Here is a 22,486-nt window from a genome sequence, read left to right on the forward strand (position 1 = left end):
TCTTTGTCTTTCTCATCTCTCTCTCTCTCTCTCTCCAGGGACCTGAGCGAGAATCAGATTCAGGCTGTTCCTCGTAAGGCTTTCCGAGGGATCACCGCCGTCAAGAACCTGTAAGTGTTCCTTACTCATTTCCACTGGCATCCGCCAGGCATTCGTTTGCATGATTTTATGAGGCCAAACAAGCCTTCGGAAACTGTACTTTCCCCAGAAGTAGCGAGACATGGTGTGTTACTCCGTCATACTGCAAACAAGACTGTCGTCCACTGCATTTACAGAGTCTTGCGATTCAAAGACAGAAAACTGGAATGAAAGATATTCATGTCATTGAACATTGAATATATTCAAAAGCAATGTGCTAGGTGGCCTATTGTACATGTATGCCCCTCGAATCATTTGTCATAACAGTTAATAAGCTTAGCGCTGATGAAAATTCAATTAATCAGTATGGTTCAATAAGATGGATATCTTCAGGATATTGCAAGTGAGTAATGTTCCACAGCCATATGCAATTACAGTAATGGTTTCTGATAAATCTCTGTAACAGTTTCAGAAGCCGATCTCGCTACTGTGGACTACTGTAGAAGGGCTTGTTAATACTGTTAATATCTAAAGAATCACCCAGCTTCCTGGTTTCCTTTAAGAACAGAACCAGTGCAGGGAGCTTACACGCCTGCAACAATAAACACGGCATTCAAAGAGCGCTGGAAGATTTCAGCAATTAAGTCTGCCCTCTAATGAATGAAGGACGCAAAGTTGAGGTCATCATTAATGGAGCGCTTTGTTTGTAGACAGAGATCGGTTGTGGTATGTGGCTGTGGCATTCATGTGCATTCACAGGCTCGAGTGTGTGTGAAGTTCTAGCAAGTTTCGTCGCAGTATCTGATGAAGGCTTTGTTACAAAGACTGTTTTCAGATGAAGTCTTTCCCACCGTGGGCTGAAAACCGCGGGTCACTTCATGCTAGATATCTCTGAGAGGTATGGAAATATAGTTGGCTTTCGTTTGAAGACATAGACATGCTTTTCAGCTTTAGAGAAAGAAGAAGAAAGAGAAAAGTGTGAAGAGTTGGGAGACTTTGAGAAGCCCAGCTATATATAGCCGTAGTGAGCGCTAAGTGAGTAGTCATTTAACAGACATTTAAATCCAAAGCAGCTTAAAGAAGATTTACAACAGGATTTAACAGCACAATGAAGATTGAACCCTCAGCCATTAGCCTGCTGTATATATATGTATGTGTGTGTGTGTGTGTGTGTGTGTGTGTGTGTGTGTGTGTGTGTGTGTGTGTGCGTGTGTGTGTGTGCGTGTGTGTGTGTGTGTGTGTGCGTGTGTGTGTGTGTGTGTGTGTGTGTGTGTGTGTGTGTATGAAACTGGACCACAAGACCAGTCATAAGGGTAAATTTTTCTAAATTTAGATGTATACATAGTCTATAAATCGCCTTTAAAGTTGTCCAAATGAAGTTCATAGCAATGCATATCACTAATCAAAAATTAAGTTTTGATATATTTACAGTAGGAAATTTATAAAATATCCTTATGGAATGTGATCTTAACTTAATATCCTAATGATTTTTGGCATAAAAGAAAAAGTATATAATTTTGATTGATACAGTGTATTTTTGGCTATTGCTACAAATATACCCCAGCGACTTGAGACTGGTTTTGTGCTCCATATATATTCAACCTCTGTGCCACACCTCTTCAGTATCATTTTCAGTGTGATCAGGGTGGTCTTTTTAGTTCACTGTATTTCAGAGTGACACTCGAATGTTGACTACCACCCGCCCTGCTCAGATTGAGTTAACTGAGTGTCAATACTAAATCTGACCTCACTGACCCCTGTCAAATGACCCCCAGGCTGCAGGAGCGCTGCCAATCATCTACACAGGTCAATGGATTTCTACAAACACGTAACAGACATGTACAAACAGTGACTTGATGGTAATACTTTGCTTGTAAGATTTACACTGTAATATTTATGTAGTATCATGTATTTGTTTGAGCCTGTCCTCCAACAAAAAACGACCATATAGGTCGTTTGTGCAAGCATATATTACAACCTATATTTACGTTTTAAAGTTAAGTTAATTAACTTAATTAAAAATAATGACAGTTTCGCGTTGCGTCTGTCGTCATGAATTGACGTATAACGTCATTACCAATCAAAACGCACGTTTATTTAAATGCAATGTGTGGGCATTTTACACCGATCTCACAGTATTTCCTACATATTTTACTAGGTGGTTTATTCGTTCGAATGACCACACCTAACCCCACCCCTAAACCTAACCCTCACAGAAATCATGCTAAATTATGATTTATTGAGCATATACATTTTTGTGCATGTCTGTTCCCTGGGATCAAACCCATGATAGCATGATTACATATCAAGGTATAACGCAATAATCTACTAACTGGAAACACGAAACGCAAATCAGAGTGCAAATAAAAGAGTACAAAACATTAATATGAAAACGACCTTTTACCGATAGGGGCGCAATTGTCGTATACACTGTGATAGGTCGTATTTCAGGGATTTGGACAAACGACCTATACAAGCGTATTGTTTGGAGGACAGGTTGATTTGTTTTATTTAATACTTGCTTTTTCCAAAAACTTTACCTTTTTTTTTTTTTTTTAGAATTGTATTTTATTTGTAGTTTACTTAAAAATAAATCAGAATGCATCAGAAAACAGCACTCATTAAATGTCAAAAAAAAATAAAAATGATTTAGTAGCAGTGTTATTAGTTGTATTTTACAGACAATATTGTAATTCATTACTTTAAAATGTAACATTCCGTACAGTTATGAGCTTTCACTTCCTTTACACGCATACAGCATTTTTGTGCAGCATGTTTTCCCCTGACGTTCTTCCAGTGATGTCTGTGATGTTAAACAGTGTTTGAGTGCTCATCACATCACTGTCATGTGCACCGTCACACTCTGATGGATGAATGATAGGTACAGGTAGGCAACACTCATTTCTTCAGGTAGGGATTTTTAGAGAAAAAAAAGGGCTAATGAGGATTGAGGGAGAAGGATGGATTTGTACGTCAGCAGTGCTGCCTGTTTCTCTCCCACTGACCTGCCTCTGCAATGCGTGGCAAGGTGACTCTCGATTTAATTGCTGAAATCATCCATTTTTTTTTTTTTTTTTTTTTACGGGAATGAGTAGAAAAAAATGGACAGGCAGCGTTCCAGGAATGAATTGATTTTCTCATATGCTTTTCTACCTTAATGTCCTCTGTTTAAAAATGGCTGTGCACGCTTTGAGGGCTGGTTGAATCTCTGTCTCTTATATTGTCCTCACATCTCCACAGTTTTACAGTCTACAGCATGCTGGAGTCAGCATCCGCCAGCATCCTGCACCCTTTATAGAGATGCCATCTGGATAAAATGTTCAAGATGGTTCCTCCAGCTAACAAGAGTCTATGTTGCACCCTAATAAACCAGACACAATATCTCCCTCTGTGTTTATGGCTTTAGCCATGTCCTCTTACTGTTCACCAGACATGCTACGCCGGCCATGTTAACCTCGAGAAGCATAAATTAGATAAAAAATGAGACTGGATTAAATGAGACAAGACAAGACAAAGTGAGATAATGAGGCCAGATGCATTTTGATAGACAATTTGAATCTGGGCTAAATGAAGGAGGCCAGATTAATTGAGACAAATATGAGACAAGAAGAAATAAATCAATATAATGCCAGAAAAAAAAAATACGACTCAAAATTATACGAGACCAGATGTAATGAGACAATATGAGACCAGATTAATTGAGGCAATAAGACAAGACTGGAAACGAACAGACAATAGCACCTAGAAGAGAGGAAGAAAAACGACAAGATCAGATGAAAATACATAAAAGAAAAGAAGTGACAATAAGACAAGATGAAAAGAAGAGAACATGATACATGAAAAGAAGTGAGACAAGGTGAGATGAATTGTGAAAAGAATAATGTTCTCAATTCATCTCACCTTGTCTCACTTCTTCAAATAAGATGAGGTGAGGAAAAGTAAAAAAAAATGAAGAGAGGAAGAGAAGAGACTAAATTATATGAGATGTGGAGAAAGAGATAAGAGATAAAACTAGAAGAGATGACTCGAGACGAGACGGAGTGATAAAATGAGCAGAGGTGAGAAGAGACAAAAATTAGATGGAGTCAATACTAGGGAAGATACAAGGTGAGATGAAAGAAGAGATGACAAAGACTACCAGAGATAAAATGAGATGAGCAGAAGTGAGACAAGACATTAAGTGATTTGAGACTGTAAGAAAGAGAAGTGAGGAAAGGAGACAAGACTGAATGAGATGAGAAGAATCAGAGTGTAACGAAACACAGAAGAGACGAGATGATGTGAGCCATCAGTGGTGTGATCCTCAAAATCCTCAAACCACACTTCATTTGACTGCCATTAAAGGTCACAATCTGTATATCTGTTAGGATTATAGACTGACTATAAGATTCATATATAGCAGCTCTGATCAAGCATCATCCTGGCTCCACTGACGGTCAGTTCTGAGTCATTTGCTGTGTTAGCTATCGAGCGTGAATGAAATACGGCCATGCGGCTGCTGGTTAGCATCACCGACTCTGACAGATTAATAGTCTAGTGAAGGGAAGGAAGACCCATATCTGTTTCTATCTCTCGTTCACTCCAGATGGGACACTGGCAGGACGGGAGCTCTAAAGTGCCAATACGGCTCATGACTCAGATGATTAAAGGCCAATGTAATTAGAGCAGGAAAATTAAAACTGGGACTTTCATTACCCACCACTACCATGTCCCATCTCTCCAAACCATCACCAAACACGCAGATATTCCCACACACCGCACACTCACATATGTACATTCAAGACAGCTACAGTATTCACCCCTTGACTATGCTCGGTTTTGTCATTGTTAAAAGTCTAAAAGGTTTCAATCACCTTTGAGTATAGAAATGTCTGTTCCTGTAGCATGGTACGAGCAAAACCAAGGTAATGGGTTCGGTTCCCAAGGAATGCATGAATTGGTTGAATGCAGTGTTAGTTGCTTTGGATAAATGCATCTGACAAATGCTTAAATGTAAATGTAAAATTATAGACCGAGGTGCTTCTTATGCATTTAGCAGACGCTTTAATCCAAAGCGACTTAAAGTGCATTCAGGCTATCCATTTTTACCTATCATGTGATCCCGGGGAATCAAACCCCCAACCTAGCGCTTTATAGCGCAATGCTCTACCAATTGAGCTACAGGAACACAATGCTTCTTGTGATATGAATGCTAAAAAACATTATTTTAAAGCATTTATACACAAATATTTGAAATAAAAAGACTGCATACCATGAATTATTATATGTATTATGAACAAGTTCTTTTTAGTCTAGACTTAATCTTGAAAAAATGAGTCAATACTATTAATTTAATTGTTCATAAGGACTAGTAACTCTTTTTATTCAGTTTGAGAAATCCTTTACTGATTTTAATTGATTAAAGTGTTTAATGAATCAACGTCTGACTCTTGCTGAACTGTAATTTTCAGTGATGACCATACATCAAAATGAAGCAACAGACTTTTTGTTTTTGTAACAAATTAATTTGTACATATCATTTACAGTTTATAATTGTTGACTGCCAATTTATAAACTAAGCTGTTGTTTCTATTTTATAAAAGAGATTTCACTGCAATTCAGGAGTCAAAGCGCTGGCTTATGTTATTGTTTTATTTTTAACAGAAGCCAGTCTTAATCAATTTTGGATAGAAAAAGAGACGTAAAAGACAAACATTTTACTTTTGCTAATAAAGGTTATTTAATTTTCACAGTGATGGTTAATGCATCTGCGGTGGGTGGCTGCCATACTGTCTGCCCCATCAGCAATTACAGAGACAGATGCATGACTTTTAGAAAGGAGGGATGGAGTGAAAGAAATGCCAGAGATGTTCAGTGTCTGTCACGGGTCAGATGTCACTGCAGCTCTGTTTGCCGAACAAATGACTTTGATTCCTTCTTCTTTATCCAAGCCTCTTTCAGATCCATCTCTTTTAAGAACTCAAAGAGGGAGGGGTAAATAGAGAGAAGGAATGGTGGATGGCAAAGTCTGCAAATTAAAGTAAAAAGAAAAAGAAGCAAAAAGGAAGAAGTGCCCCTCACGTCTGCTCGTCCAGCATCGTGACCCCAGCTGATTTACGAACCCCTTTCTTTTAATGAAATTGTTTCTGTGACAGAGCCGGTAAAAGCTTGTAATGGATTGGCTGCTCTAATGTAATGAAATTACTCCCTTTCTGACTTCAAAAAAAAAAAGAAGAAGAAGAAGAGGTGGATGAGTGGACTGGGGGGAGAAAATGCAATTAATATTTACAGGGAACTGACAGACGGGGTGGGCTGTGCACTATAGCCAGCCTCCTGTTCTCTCTCTCTCTCTCTCTCTTTTACCTCTCTTTATCCCAACACTCAGCAGTGTGGCTAGAAAGAGAGAAAGGACGAGATAGGAGGAGGTTATAGCCAGAAAGGCCACTTTTAGCCAGCTGGTCCTTTATCCCGACTGCGGTGAGGAGAGGAGAGTAGATATGAGTGTGTGTGTGTGTGTGTGTGTGTGTGTGTGTGTTAGTTTGTCTACCTCCCTCCCGCAGCCCCCACCTCTCCTCCTCCTCCTCCTCCCTCTCTCCCCTCATCCCCCACCCGCTCGTCTGCAGACCTGCCGCTGACTTCTGTCTCTCATCTGCAGGCAACTGGACAGCAACCACATCAGCTGCATCGAAGATGGAGCCTTCCGAGCCCTGCGCGATTTGGAGATACTGTGAGTCCCCCTCCCGCCTCCTCTGCGGGGTTCTCTCCTCTCTCTTCACCTCTGCTGTCCCTTCCTCTAACTCTGTCTGTGTGCTTCTCGATTGCTCTCGAAGGACAAACTGTATGGCGTTATGGACCTGTGGCGCATAGCCCGGTGTCACCCTGTCCGGTCCGACACCGTGTCGTTTAGCATGCGATTGTCCGTGCAACAGCTAAAGTTACTCGTTTGTCATCCTCTGCTGCTTGAAAAAGTGTCCTGACTTTTCCAGGTGCACCTTACTGTTATCTGAAGAATCACGCTTCTTATTTAAAGCGGTTTAGCTTTAGACTCAGTTCTGTTGCCTGCTGGGAAGTCTTCTTTTTTGGTGTAGTCACACATTTAGTCTGAGTTCATAGTATATCCTTTGATAGCAGAGAAGAGATTTGATGTGTTTGTAGGTGAGTTTATTTTTCTTTCGCTTGGGTATCCCCTGGATTGCCCCGGAGAGGATGAGAGGCTGGAAGCAGGTTATACGGAGGGCGGGCTAACAGCCACATCTCCATCAAGCCAATTGGCAGGGCACTTAGTGCCAAACTCATCCTCCAAAAGAGCGGCGCTCACTGGGGACCCAGAGCCAAGCCACTCCTTCTATTAATTCCTGGCTCCATTGGACACAGCAGCACGGTGTTACATCATTGTTAGGCAGGTTCTCCAGCAGTGTTAGCTAGAGGTGAAGGTAGAATCAAAGAAGGAAAAATAGGATATATTTCATTTTCCTGTTCTCCGTCCAGACCAGACCATAAACGACCTTATAAAACAGGAGCTTGGGAGCAAGAAAGTGTGAGTAAGTCGTGAATCAATTTTCATTAATAATACAGAACCTCCCTAGATTCTACCAAAGACCTTAGTGACCCCAGGCGAACCAAGGAGAGCAGCAGTACATGAATACACATCATTTTCCTGCTGATTGAGCCATCTCTCCACCCCTCTGGAGAGGCTGTAATACATAGGTTTGCAAATGACACTGTATCATAGCTAAATAACCCAATGCGCAATAGCCAACCTTAAATCTTCAGTATACAGCAGATTCAACATATGGCTGAACATTATGGCTGTGCTATAGAGCTAGCTTGTGAGAATATGACACCTCTAGGTAATTGATGGCAAAATTAAAGTTTAGGTGTAGCAATTTCGCCGCAGGTGTTACTGCTTTGAGGATAATGATTTCCAACATGAGTTATATTATAGCCCAGACTAACCTTTGTTTTAAAACTGATCTTTCTGAATGGAGATCCATCACTTGTATCGCCAAAGAGTATGATGTCTCTGTGTCTTGTCATAATGGTGAAAGGGATTTTACTGGTAAAGCATCTTGTTTATTCAGAGTTTTAAGAGTTTGTTTTTGCTTTTAGAAATTTACAGTAGTCATTTACACATTCAACCACATTAGTTTTCACGTCTAAAACAGCGTTGGATTGTAGGAATTCAGGGCTAGCGTGTGCAGATCAGTTTAATTTGAAAGAATGAATTATAAACATTGTAAAAATGTGATGTTAAAGTGTGTTTTTGCAATTCAGAGCACACTTGAGATGTAATTTAAGGGTCATATTAAATGCATTGTTTGAGCGCGGTGTGTGAAGCATAACTCCAGAGGCCAATTTAATCTTTTCATTTCAGCGATCATTAAAGGCCTGTTAAAATAGAGGGTGCACTGCGACATAATTGAGAGATATGACCACCCTTTCCCATCATGCACTGTTGGGTTTTGTGATCACTGCAAAATTTTGGTCACCACCATAAACAACGACTAACAGAAATACAGAAGAGAGGAGCTATTTAAACACTTCCATAAGGTTTAGAGATGGCGATCAGAGTGAAGATTAGACCGAGCGGTTCGTGGCTAACCCTCCTCCACAACTAAATGACTGCTAGTGATTTAACGCCTGCCAAACTACACAGAATTAATGATCGGCCCTTTCTGCTGATGAATTGTAATTTATATTTAACATAACTGCGCTAATGACTGAACTAATGACTTCAAAGCTATCTCGGACATTTTCTCACATAGGACGTGACTTGCATCCCAATGAGTAAGCAGCACATCGATGTGTTCCCCATCTGCAGAGCACCTAAACCTGTCTAATAAGGAGCACTCCCTTGATTATTTTTTATTGAATACTTAGGTACTGCCTGCACTTGCTTTCATTTTTAATTCTGATCACTCTTTTAAATATACACCTAATCAGGCACGTTTATCTTTCCATTTTCGCTCATTCTACTCAAATGTAGATGGACAATGTGTAACTGTGCATTATAAGCAGTCCACTTTATCTTTATTATATTCATGAAATTCAAGTTGGTGTTTTTAATAACTGTAAACGTGGGTAGCGCATCTCATTTCTAATTTCCAAAGACAAATCAAATCAAATTTCAAATATAATATAAATGAGATTTCATGTGGTGTAAGAATAACTGAATATTTGTCATGGGTATATGTCTCAAACTCAGTTTTCATGCATGCACCATGGTCAAATGTACAAAACATTTTTTTTTTTTTTTAAGTGATGTTAATAACATAATAAGCTATGTAATTAAGGTACAATGAAAAATTGCTGTTTAAAAATAATAAATAAAGTTTAGGTTTGAAAGGCATTGTCTGAGCGTTAAAACAATTATAACATTAAACCTTTCTTATAATAAGGAGAACAAAAATAAAAACTAAAACTGTACTTCAAAAAAAATATATATATATATAATATATATATATATATACATATATACATTCTGCATGAGTTTGGCCAGTTATTCATTGAAAACATTAATAAACTACACAATGCATGAAGAATGTCCAACTGGTCGAGTATTCAAGCAGATTTATTTTTCGGCAGGTTTATATTAAGCATATTTTTTTCTGATATATGTTCTTATTGTGTTAAGAATACAATGAAGAGGCGATGAGAAAGTCTCATGTAATCTGTTTCAAATTATGCTTAGCACAATATATACATACTTTATGTTTGTTGCTGTCTTTAAACACTTTTGCTCTTTTGTGGAATCGCTCACAATATGTTATAATAGTCCTTCCGGGCTATTTTATAAAAGGTTGATTAAATATGAGAAGGGAATTTATAGTATTGGGAAATTCCCCATATACCCCACTCAGCTTTGTCTATACACAGCACTCTCGCAAGCGCTGGAGCCTCTGCATATTTTATAACCACTTTTGTACAGAAAATTCTGGCTCTGAATCAAATGTCAAATCATGTGAAATTTTTTGCCCCGCCGTGTCATTTTTTATGAGCGGGAAAGTGCCAAGACATTTCCGTGCCATCTCCTGAAGGTGACTTTCTCTCCCACCATGCATTGATAAGAAGGCCCAAATTTTCACATTACCACCGTCCTCTCCTCCTGCCAAATGCTATCATTTGTCAATGTGTGCACGGTACATTTTTCTTGACAGCTTGGCACAGACCTCGCTGGTCGAACTATAGTGAGTTTAGCATGATGGCATGGGCAACGAGCCCCAAAGGGACATCTTTGTGGTTCAACAAGCCTTGTTAATGTACTCTACTGCCTCACCAAAGGCATCTTCTACGTTTGAATCCTCAGATGTACTCGCTTAATGAGGTTTTCACATTTTTTTTTAAAGAGACTCACTTAAAGCACAATAGCATGCTACGAAATACCAAACAGGTTAAACCTTCTGAGTATTTGCAGTCGGATTAAACGCGACTGTGTATGGGAGCATGAGGAGGTGGATTAATAATCCTGGATACAAAATGCCATGCCGTCAGACTCAGGAATTTAAGACTTAAGAAAACATTACATTTCTGTGGTTAAGGTGATGTCCAGGGATTGTTTTGGGGGACGTTTGATCAAAACCGAAATATATTACAAAATGAAATATTGTGTATTCCATATGGAAGGTTCGAGAAATATAATTTTCTTCTTCTCTGGCTTATGGTTTGGCAGTTTTCTACCATCATAATGTAATTTCCTCAAAGCAAAACCTTTTGAATGTTCCTCTTGGCAATGATACCACTGAGCTTTGCTCCTTCTCGGCCCCTGTTGCCTCTTATCCTAATCATTTCTATACCCTGAGCTCCCATAAAAACATTAGCTCTTTTTAGATTTAACAATTGTCCTCTAGACTGATAGCTAGGTGTTGGCGGTCGCGCTTTGGGAACTCAAGAGCACAGATTCCCTTGAATCAGATATTCCATGCATCTTTAATTTCTAACATGGGCTGGCCTCCCACTGGACAAATCTTTAGTCAATAAATGAGTTTTTATGTGACAGACAACAGGCAGGCGGAGGGAGAAAGGGCAAGCTGATGGCTAAATGAGAGGATGGATTAGGGGAGTGGAGGGGTAGAGAGCTGTCATTAGCTCACAAACAGCACTTTCAACCTCAGGAAATTGCCTTGCCACCAGACATGGCCCCATTGCGTTATCTCCGTGCGGTCCACGCCAAAGCTCTGGGAGATGGGGAAATTGTGTGTTTCAGCAGTCGGACCCTTGTGCTCAATTAATCATTCGCTCATGGATGGCCAGAGAAAGGAGGGAGGCCAACGGAAGAGCCTAGATTCAATCTTTCCTCATTTGCGCAATAATGGCCTCGTCAGTGGCGGTGGAAGCATGTCTCTTTTCGGTTTAGTACATGTTCTTTTCACCTCTCCTCCCATCCTCTGCACCATCGAGGGATAGAGAGCTCTTTTTCTCTTTTCAGAGGAGGCAAAGGGTAGGTTTATGCAGCCAAAAAGCTTCCAATTTTTAAGTTACAAATGCTAATCACTAGTGTTTCTTTTTTTTTTATAAGCCTACACTTGGACGCAAACCACATGGATGAGATTATGCATGGCGGATCATGTTATTTCTGTGTTTATCCTCACTCGGTTTATTTGAATTAGCGGAATAACATCTGATTGCGGCTTTGTGCTGTAGCTGAACTTGTGATGCTAAGCAAAATAATGGCAAAGATATCCATCCTGCTCACATGAATTCCATCACACTGCAACAAGTGGAGTTTGAGCGCTAAGTATGAAATTGCTTTCCATCTGGAGGCACTTTATTCATTTGTTTTGACTCGAGGGCCCATCATAGGGATGGCATGTAAATGGTTGCTCGGATCGAAGCTTGTATTGCAAACTCACTATTGTGCTGTAGTAGCGATAATAGTTTCCGATAGAGCCATGACAACATCACAGATTTTGGCTCACTCAAGTTTCCAAGAGAGTAAGTGAAGGTTGTCCATATTCCCTACTCTATAAACTTTGCCTACTCGACTGTACACCAAATGAAGGAGACAAAAAGTTGAGCTGAATACCATCATCCTTTACATTTATGTATACTATTGCAAGATTTCTAACCAGATTGATTTATAAAAATGGCCAGTTACACACTCACAGAAAGAGTATTGATTTTCCTCAGGTCTGCCATGTCAAATAACACTTGTCTTTGCCTTCTGATTTCTCAGTTGTGCAAGTGAATGGCACTAAGTCAGATGCCGGGAGCACTTCAGTTGTTTCTTTTCAGCCCCCTGCATCCACCTCACTCTTATTTCGAAACGTCCTGGCTCTGAAAACATCAGAGTGAAGTATCCAGAGACGCTCTCTAATGAGGGCCTGAAGAAAGCCTCACAGCACTCAAGACCCCACTGTCGAGCTTTTTGCAACTGTGGGAAAGCTTTTTTGACACAGCCAAAAAATGAAAAGGGAAGTAACAAGAAAACGTGCTCCTATGAGATGGTCTGAAGACTAAGCGTTGTGAGCAATTAATAGATGCTCGGTTTTATTGATGCATGCATCAATAGAGCTTTAAATTAAATCATAAAGTTACACAGTAAAGCTGTACGGTGCAGTATTTGTCAGGATCCAGCATTGATTTCATCGTTTCAGCTTGGATGCACTTTCTCAGAAGACACTGTGGATGCGGTCCTTCCCCCTGCAGCAGTTGATTTTGCTTAACACATTTTTGATTTATGGTCAACTACAAGACGACACAGGTGGAATGACTTAATATTTCCGGTGATGAAGAGAAAGGAATTTTAAGACTCAAGGTGATCTTCAATTATCACAAGTGGCTTTAGCAAGAGCTGCTCATGCTGCGATTTTATTTGCTCAGATCCCACGCTGCAGCAGTGGGTGGCCCTCTGCAGTGCGGAGGGCTGGATAAAGGGAAGACTGACAGTCTTGCAGAAGACAGCATCTCTCCGGTGGGGTCTTCTGTAAGACCCCTGGTCCAGTGGTCAGTGTTTCATGTAGCAAAGTGAAAGTGAAGTGACATACAACCAAGTTTGGTTACCCATACTCAGAATTTGTGCTATGCATTTAACCCATCCATAGTGCACACACACAGCAGTGAACACACACACACACCGTGAACACACACTCGGAGCAGTGCGCAGCCATTTATGCTGCAGGTCGGGGAGCAGTTGGGGGTTCGGTGTCTTGCTCAAGGGCACCTCAGCAGTGGTATTGTTGACCCGAGACTCAAACCCACAACCTTAGGGTTAGGAGTCAAACTCTCTAACCATTAGGCCAATAATTCCCCTAAATTCTTAAAGCTTAAAGGGTTAGTTCACCCAATAATCAAAATTATGTCATTAATAACTCACCCTCATGTCGTTCCAAACCTGTGAGACCTCCGTTTATCTTCTGAACACAGTTTAAGATATTTTAGATTTAGTCTGAGAGCTCTCAGTCCCTCCATTGAAGCTGTGTGTACGGTATACTGTCCATGTCCAGAAAGGTAAGAAAAACATGATCAAAGTAGTCCATGTGACATCAGAGGGTCCGTTAGAATTTGTTGAAGCATCGAAAATACATTTTGGTCCGAAAATAGCAAAAACTATGACTTTATTCAGCATTGTCTTCTCTTCCGTGTCTGTTGTGAGAGAGAGTTCAAAACAAAGCAGTTTCTGATATCCGGTTCGCGAACGAATCATTCGATGTAACCGGATCTTCTTGAACCAGTTCACCAAATCAAACTGAATCATTTAAAACGGTTCATGTCTCCAATAAGCATTAATCCACAAATGACTTTAGCTGTTAACTTTTTTAAAGTGGCTGACACTCCCTCTGAGTTCAAACAAACCAATATCCCGGAGTAAGTTCGATTCGGTCTGATTCAGTTCGATTCGGTGAACTGGTTCAAGAAGATCCGGTTACATCGAATGAATCATTCGCGAACCGGATATCACTAAACTGTTGTGTTTTGAACTCTCTCTCACAACAGACATGGAAGAGAAGACAATAATGAATAAAGTCATAGTTTTTGCTATCTTTGGACCAAAATATATTTTAAATTCTTCAAAAAATTCTAACGGACCCTCTGATGTCACATGGACTACTTTGATGATGTTTTTCTTACCTTTCTGGATATGGACAGTAGACCGTACACACAGCTTCAACAGAGGGACTGAGAGCTCTCAGACTAAATCTAAAATATCTTAAACTGTGTTCTGAAAATAAACGGAAGTCTCACGGGTTTGGAACAACATGAGGGTGAGTCATTAATGACATAATTTTGATTATTGGGTGAACTAACCCTTTAACTCACGCCAGAGAAGTCTGTAATAACAGGTGCAGTCGATCTGCTGAGACACCAAAGGTCATCGCTCTTGACATGAGCATGTCAGGTTTAAGCCGACTTAACTGTGATGCCCCGTCCAGCTCCAGCTTTTTCCAATTATGATTGCATAAAAGAAATCTATATGAGATTTATTTTTACTCAGAGCTTCTAATCCTGGAAACCGGATGGCTGAAATATGAATGAGCGAGAGAGCACAACCACAGCAAGCACAAGCTGTTCGCCGCTCTCTCTGATCCTGTTCTCTCTTTAACACTCCTTCTTCAGTTCCCAGACTTGTATTCATTTCTGTTCTGTATGTTCTTTGCTTACATCACCTAACTTTGGAGGATGCTCCCAAGGTTTAGTCCTTTACAGTACTTTCAAACTGCATTTTCCCTCGGTGTTGGTTTGGTATTAAAGGCTTTTACCAGGGCGTTCCTCCCTTCGGCTTGCCAAAAGCTTCTTCTATTTACATCTCTATAAAGCAGCAGAGAACAGCAATGAAACCTCTGAGCCACAGCGGCCTTGACAAGAGGATCACTTTCTGGTGCGGATTTGGTCAACTCGAGCAAGGGTGATTCTTTCACCCTGTGTGGAATTTGTGTGGAATTGTCTGTGTCTATGTGTAGAATAACAATAATTTTCCATTCCATTTAGTTAGTTGTCTTTTTTCCCTCACTCATATTAAAGTGTTCCACCACAAATCCGAGCCAAAATCAATATTCAGATATCATTTAAAGTTCCACAAGAATGTTATATTTAGAGAGATTAGTTTTCCTCTGATTTGTGTAATTTTATAGTACCAAGAAATAGACTTGGGCTGGGAAATTGGTCATAATTGTAAATCTTATCACTCCAATGGTAAATAGTGTAAATAGCTTGTTTGTGTTGAGACTCAACTAACCAGCCTTAAATAAAAAGCAAGACAAGCAGCTGGCCTGATCAATACGTAGGCTCAGATATTAATTCCAAAATCTATAAGACTTTTTGTCTTCCTGTAGCTCAAACAGTAGAGCAAGGTTATGGGTTCCCGAGGAATGATATTTTTAAAAAAAGTATAACTTGAAAGCAATCTAGTTCACTTTGGATAAAATGCTTCTTCCGAATGCATGCATGTAAATGTAAATCATGGATGTGCTGTACACAAGAGGGTCTATTGGAGAATTAATTAGAAGGAACACTCAGACCCCAAACCAAAGCTGTAAACTGAATTGGCATAGGCTAAGAGATTCAGCAGTTTTTCCTCACCAAGCAGGAACCATTAAAATCCTAAATTGAGAAATTCCAGACCTTTTTTCCAAGAGGTGGAGGTACAGGAGGCTGTGTGTTCTGCATGTGTGCGATAGGTTAGGGAGCTATGTGGTTGGATGGATTGATTACAAGATTAGGTCAGCTAAGTAGCACTAATCAGAACTGTGGCTGGTATGACAGGAAGCAGAGGGCTCCGCCATCCATAATTATAAGTGTGCACATCATCGATGACATCATTCAGAACATTATACGCTTAGGTGAACACACACCACTCCCAGTGACTTTTTCTTATTTAAAAACTTATCTAACAATTACGTTTTTATTTTTTTACTCTAAGGAAACAGGCGTGCACACATGTATGGTTCAATGAATTCAGCAAAACACTGTTGTGCATGGTCTGGTCTCTATTGTCAAATGTTATCTGGAGTCTGTTAACTAAGTAAATGCCTTTTTCTAATATTTGTTCTCTTTTCTTTTCCTTCTAGCACTCTCAACAACAACAACATCACCCTCATCCCGCTGTCAAGCTTCAACCACATGCCCAAGCTGCGGACACTGTAAGTACCGATGAGCTTCTTGCTTCTTGTCAGACATTCATATATCTATTGTACATTTAGAGACGTTAATGCTAAATTCACTCTTTTTGAGAGGATTTGAGGCTCTGTGGTGACGCCGTGCCAGTTTTCAGAGCTGTGGTCTGTTTGTGCAGCAGACATTGTCTTAGCCGAAGATGTTGAGATGGTTTTCTTACACAGATGCCTGTGTCGCTCCTCTGCGTTTGCACCGTCAGACCCAAACCACAATTGATATAAATAATAGCACAGTCCCCAAACCTTGCCCGAATCGTTCCAGTCTGCGGCTGACCTGCGATATTAACAGGACTCAGAGATGATTTTGTTATTATTCAAGTGCGGTCGTTCTTCTCAGAGCTTTGGCTCTAATAGAGGTATAAATAAAGAAATATGTCAGGAGCAAACGCTAGTTTGATTTTGAGGCTTCTGGGAATTTGAATCTCTGTATGAAACGCGAGGCTTAAGGGTTATTGTGCACATGTTCAGAGCTTCCTCCTTCAATCCGTCATTTCTTTTTCCATATATCTCTCCTCCTCTTTCCATCATGGCGTTCTCCCTGGAGCCTGTGCTCAGAGTCATACATAGCTCGATCTCCACAGCCGAGCGGTCTGGCCATCCTCTCATCAGTCAGCCCATCAGACAGGCCAGCCCCCTCATGCGGGATTGAATTTGCTGATGCTCGGATGGCCGTGCGCGTTGCTCCCTGGGCAGTATTGAATTACCAACAGCGAGGCTTTGGTTGCTACCCAGTTCCTTTGGATTGAATTTTCTGTCTCTAATATCCCTGATATGTCTGTATTGAATTTGTTGCTCATAAAAAGAACGTATTAAATCAGATGTTTAGAGATGCTGGTAATCCATTTAGTAGGATAGTGGTTTGGCTCCAGGTTTCTGATGAAATAGTCCAGTTCCCCTCACCTTTCCCCCGCCTCTCCTGCCCTTCTACAGACGTACTATCTTTGTGCATTCAATTAGATCAAATGATATCTCCCCATGATGCTTGCCATTCAATAACTCAGACAAATGAAAAGCACTCCCACCAATAGACAAGTAGTCATTTTCCATGTACTACGGTCGATAGGGTGTGTGTGCACGTGGAGCTGCCCCATTGTGCGCGTCCTCGGCTCATCCCATGCTCACCTTCTTCTCCCCATGTCATCCATCTCTGTAATCCCACTCATCTGTAATTAATCCGCAAACACAGGGGGCCAGATACTGGATTTGTAATGGGAAAAGCTCTATTAAAACCGTCACCCCTGCTGAAATTATCAGTGGTGGGTTTTTGTCCACCTTACTGGATTTGGCTTGTTTTTTTTTGTTTTGTTTTTTTCATTTACAGACAGCGGTGCGTCTTTTGATTCGCTGTCATCACTTTTTCTTTGAACGGTGTCTCTCGTACCCTTCGTGTAATGGCCCTTGAGAGATTTATGTTAAGATGTGAAAGGTGTTATTGGGAATTGTGTCGTTTGTTGAAGACCTTGATGAAATGAGTGTGCATGCTCCGGGGATTTGCGAGCGGTTTACTGTGGTCTCGGAGGAGATGTTACTATCATCCGTACAAAAGAATGACCCAGTCACACCCGTGTTGTCACTAATTCAGATGTGTTATTCCAAATCTGTATTACTGAAGCTTTATAGAGATTCTCCCTATGAATATTTACTTGATCTTGGCTGCAATTTCCTTCCTCCTTTGCATTTAAATGCCATATCACAGATGGAATATGACATTGAGTATGTGGTTAGCATCGCTCTCCTGATTCTGTCTTCAGAGAGCTCTGTTTCCACGCCAGCATTCATGCTAAACATACAAACCTCCTCTGACCTTTATACGATACTGTCTCACTATCTGTCCCTCATTATTCTCTCTCTCTCTCTCTCTCTCTCTCTCTCTCTCTCTCTCTCTCCAGTCGCCTGCACTCCAACAACCTGCACTGCGACTGCCACCTGTCCTGGCTCTCTGATTGGCTGCGGCAGAGGAGAGGGCTGGCCCCTTTCACACAGTGCATGGCCCCCGCCCATATGAGAGGTCTCAATGTTCCTGATGTTCAAAAGAGAGAATTTGTCTGTACAGGTATAACAGTGCTTACTTTCTCCGTCAGAATGTCCTTCTGCCTATTAACTAAAAAATTTATTAAAAAGTACGTTTAGCATATTTTGCAAGAAAATTAAGCTTGCTTTTAGAACCTTATTTATTTGTTTACACATTTTTTCATTCATCCATTCATTCATTCATTCATTCACTTTATGGAATTGAAAATAATAGGAGGAGTGTTTAAATATATTTGAAATTAGAACAATTTCACAGTTGAAAAATCTTACATCATATGTCTGTACATCATTTTCTTTATAAAAAATGTTTGTTTATATATATTCTTCTTCTTCTTTACCCATCTATGCCCTGTCTGTCTTTTCTCAAATTTGTAATTAATTAATAAGCAAATGTTGGCTATCGCAAGTAAGCACTGAGAGCTTTTTAATTGTGTTGTTTTATAGAGCCACTTCATTCATCCTATTTCCTAATGGACCTTAGGGTTTCATTGGTGAAAAAGTTCACGTTCAGCTCTCGTTAATTAAGCCCCCTTTTCCTCCCCCTCTGATTAATCAACTGATGAATATACTCCAACACAAAACACACTGCAAGAACAGTGTTTCTTAATTAAGCTGCAAAGCTAGACAATAAAACAACAGGGAGTCTATTTATGCTGATTATGTGCTGTATTAAAAGCTATTTTCACCCGTCTTCATTTGTGCTGTTGTTGGAACTAATATTAATTTTCACACTCCTGAACAGAAGCTATGACAGTTATACTTACTATCAGAATGTAATTCTATTCATATTTGACTCAGAATGGTTTTAATGTTTCCTGTGTTCTACATTTGCTCTCGTGTCATTAAGCTATGTTGTCTTTAGTCAGTTTTCCTCCTGATCTGTTATTTCTCCATCTTTTCCTCCTCCCCAGGTCCGGCTCAGACGGAGCCAAGGTCATGTGTTCCCCAGGTGTCCATCTGCCCTGCCGCCTGCACCTGCAACAGCAACATCGTAGACTGCCGTAAAAAAGGCCTGACTGAGATTCCTGATAACCTGCCTGAAGGAATTGTAGAAATGTATGGATTTCTCTCCTCAAGATCATTCCCTTCACTTTTGGTGTCAAATCTGCCTGTGTGATAATTACTTCCCACTGATATTGTCTCATCCGGTGATCTGCCTTCTTCAGCTTGTCATGTACCAGAGGCCATTAGCAGTGGTGTGTAGCAGCCTCATTAGCGCCGTAGCACAATAGATGTTGCTCAGTGCTACCAGAGGTCTACCATCCCCTCTGCATGGTTTAGGTTATAAGACCACCAGTCAAGGATCAAATTGAGCTGGGTTATACTAAACCCAATCTTATATCCAGGAAACCCAAATTTTCGATCACATTCAACCACAGTGTTACGGTTGCAGTCACTGAAGACAAGTCTCATTATGTGGAGTACCGTCCCTTTTTGGGTGAACCAGAGTGTTCTCATACAAATATTATTATATATATTTTTTATGTTGGTAGAAGTATGTTACCAAATACCAAAATACGGATGTATTTGGTAACATGGAAAAGTAATGTGTTTTTTTAACCTTAAACCGCATAAACACGTTTCATTACACCAAATACACAAAATAAAGTTATTTTTTGCAGCATCATACTGGATGTCCTCTTTAATAGAGACATCTGTAGCAGCAAGCTATGTGATACTGGCCTTCATTAATAATAGACTACTTAGTAAAAAGATGCCATTATACACATATCTAAAATATACCACTTTATGTTTTTTCTAATGTGTGATAAATTAGTCGATTGACAGCACTACTTAATAGTGTTTTTTATTAACATTAACAACATAATAAGCAGGAGCAGATGTATTAGGTTGCATTTACACCCTGTAATACTCATTGACTTCAGAAATAACCCACTGTCTTACATTACATTTATATTAACACTTCACAAAGACGCATATTTAACCAAGACCCTGAACTGAGCCTGTTCTCAGCAGTAGAAGACAAGTTATCATTTCCGTTCTTTTATTTTAGTACCAAAACTTTTGAAATCCCAAACGTGGAAACGTTACATTTGTAAAAGTCCATTTTAAACTCATTTTGGAGGATATCCACTAAAACCTATCCTCTGATCTCTTAGTTGTCGATATTTTTTTATGAGAAAGCCCCATTTTTTTTAATGCAACTGTTAAGGGGGTCGCACACCGGACGAGAAGCGCAGCGCCGCGTCGCGTCGCGCCACGTCTTTAAAATTCGAACACATTATTCTCTATGGGTGTACACACACCGGCGGCGCCATTCGGCGTCTGTCCGCGGCGCCCAGCTACGACTCAGAACGCTGTTCAAATTTCTGCCGCGCCACAGAGCGCCATCCGCATAGTTTTATATTAAAAAACCCAGATGTTATAAACTGAAACTGAAATTAAAGTACAGCACACTTGTTTCATTTAAATAAAACATTACAAAGTGTTTGGTTACGTTTTCAGCAGCACAGTTGCCTAGACAACAGATGCAACAAAACAATAACAGACTTATTATAATAACACAGATTCTTTTCATTAATTAACGTTAAAAACTCAGCTTTTATCAATTAGAATCATATATTTAAAATTAAAATAATAGATGAAGTTAAAACTCTCCCATCTTGCTGCGAAATTGAGCTCACGCATATAGAATGTGCGCGTCCAGTGTGCGATACCTCGAGTTGTCCTACATGTGGCGCGACGCGACGCGGCGCGTCTCGCCCGGTGTGCGACCGCCTTTAGATTAATGTTATTGTCAATGTTTCTGCCTATTAACGTTTTTATATGACCTTTGCTTCATTGTGCTGGGTATGTTAGCTTGCGTAATGCTAATGTTAGCAGATCCCTATTAAAAAGCAATCAAATTATTGTAATTCATACAGCATCGCCGTTTAAAACATATGACCTTGTTGTTGTTCCAGCCACTTCTGTATTCGGTGTCCTTCAAATACAAGATAACGTCCAAAAGAGGTTTTGTGGGATATCCTCCAATAAACAAGGACGTTTCGGGTTGCACATAGGAAATTTGCAAGGCCAACGTTTCCATTGTGTGCATCGTGTTTAATGATCATAAAGCAGAGCACCAGTGCACTCACACACATGCATATTGTTACAAAGAAAACACTTGAGTTCTCCAATGTGTTTTGGCCGTCTTGCCTCAGGCTGATTGAATGTTCTCGTGCTTTGGAGAACGTCCATTTCATCTTGGTCAGGGTATTTGGTATCCCTATTGATTCAGAGATCCTTGTTTGCACTAAAGGACAGGTAGGTAATTGCCCTGATATGTGCTGTCCCTCGCCGTTGTTGTTATGTCAATAGTGTATGACCTTTGCATAATGAATGAATATGCAGGCTAGGACACATTAGCTCAAACGAGCCCATAGCCAAAAACAAATTGGGCTAATGAAATGATGTATAACCTGGAGCATGCAGAGAGCTGTGCTTGTTTCTCAGGGGCTTGTTTTCTGTGCCCTCCTATCCCAGTGAGCCAAAACACAAATTGAACACTCAATGTACAGGCTGCGGTGAAGCATTAGATGGCTTTCTCTGTAGACCTCCTGAAGGAGCCTTAAATACCAGCCAGACTCTCAAAAACACAACGTTCTTCAACGAAAGCGCTTTTTGAGCTCTTTAGATTTGAGAAAGCAAAGAACATTTTATTCACTCTTGCTCTATAGTTCTGTTTCCGATAATAAATAAAAATGAAATAATTCTAAATGCATTTTTTAAAAAGTGGATTACATTATTCAGATCAAAAGAATGTTTTTTTTTTTTTTTAAAGCACAGGTTGGTTACATAAAGAGTATATTACATAAAAAAATATATTTGGCATTGAAAATCTGGCCTTTCGGTTTTAATCGAAACATTTATTTTTTAAGAGTGGGCCTGTAAAGCACAAGTCCACATGCTTTCAGACACTGAGAAATGAAATCAGCAGCCGATCTGTGTTGTGAGGGGAATAAATGTGATATGGTGCGTGTGCATTTGCGAAACACCTACAGGAATATTACATCGTTTTCTTTTCTCTGCTGTGCCATATTTGTTTTGTAATTTTATTATATGCAATTACTAGTGTAATGGAAAAGTCAGCGTTGTGTAACAAAAGATATCCATCTGTTCCCATATAGCCGTCTGGAGCAGAACATGATCAAGAGCATCCCAGCAGAAGCATTCTCCACATACAAGAAACTGAAGAGAATGTAAGAAGCTCCTCACACAACAACACAAACGGATGATTTTACCATTTAGACTAATCCGATCTGATTTTTTTTTTTCCATGAAAAAAA

At 40.0% G+C, this 22,486-nt stretch overlaps 1 protein-coding gene across 1 annotated transcript in view; it reads left to right on the forward strand.

The window, feature by feature from the left end:
* LOC113057829 (slit homolog 3 protein-like) overlaps positions 1-22,486 on the forward strand; it is a 154,535-nt gene that overhangs the window by 85,782 nt on the left and 46,267 nt on the right. The window contains exons 6-11 of the mRNA XM_026225363.1: positions 39-110; positions 6,713-6,784; positions 16,062-16,133; positions 18,056-18,219; positions 19,109-19,253; positions 22,328-22,399. Coding sequence (XP_026081148.1) covers positions 39-110; positions 6,713-6,784; positions 16,062-16,133; positions 18,056-18,219; positions 19,109-19,253; positions 22,328-22,399 — 597 coding nt within the window. The remainder of the gene's footprint in view (positions 1-38; positions 111-6,712; positions 6,785-16,061; positions 16,134-18,055; positions 18,220-19,108; positions 19,254-22,327; positions 22,400-22,486) is intronic.

The sequence above is a fragment of the Carassius auratus genome, chromosome 39, assembly GCF_003368295.1.
Source record: "Carassius auratus strain Wakin chromosome 39, ASM336829v1, whole genome shotgun sequence".
NCBI lineage: Eukaryota > Metazoa > Chordata > Actinopteri > Cypriniformes > Cyprinidae > Carassius > Carassius auratus.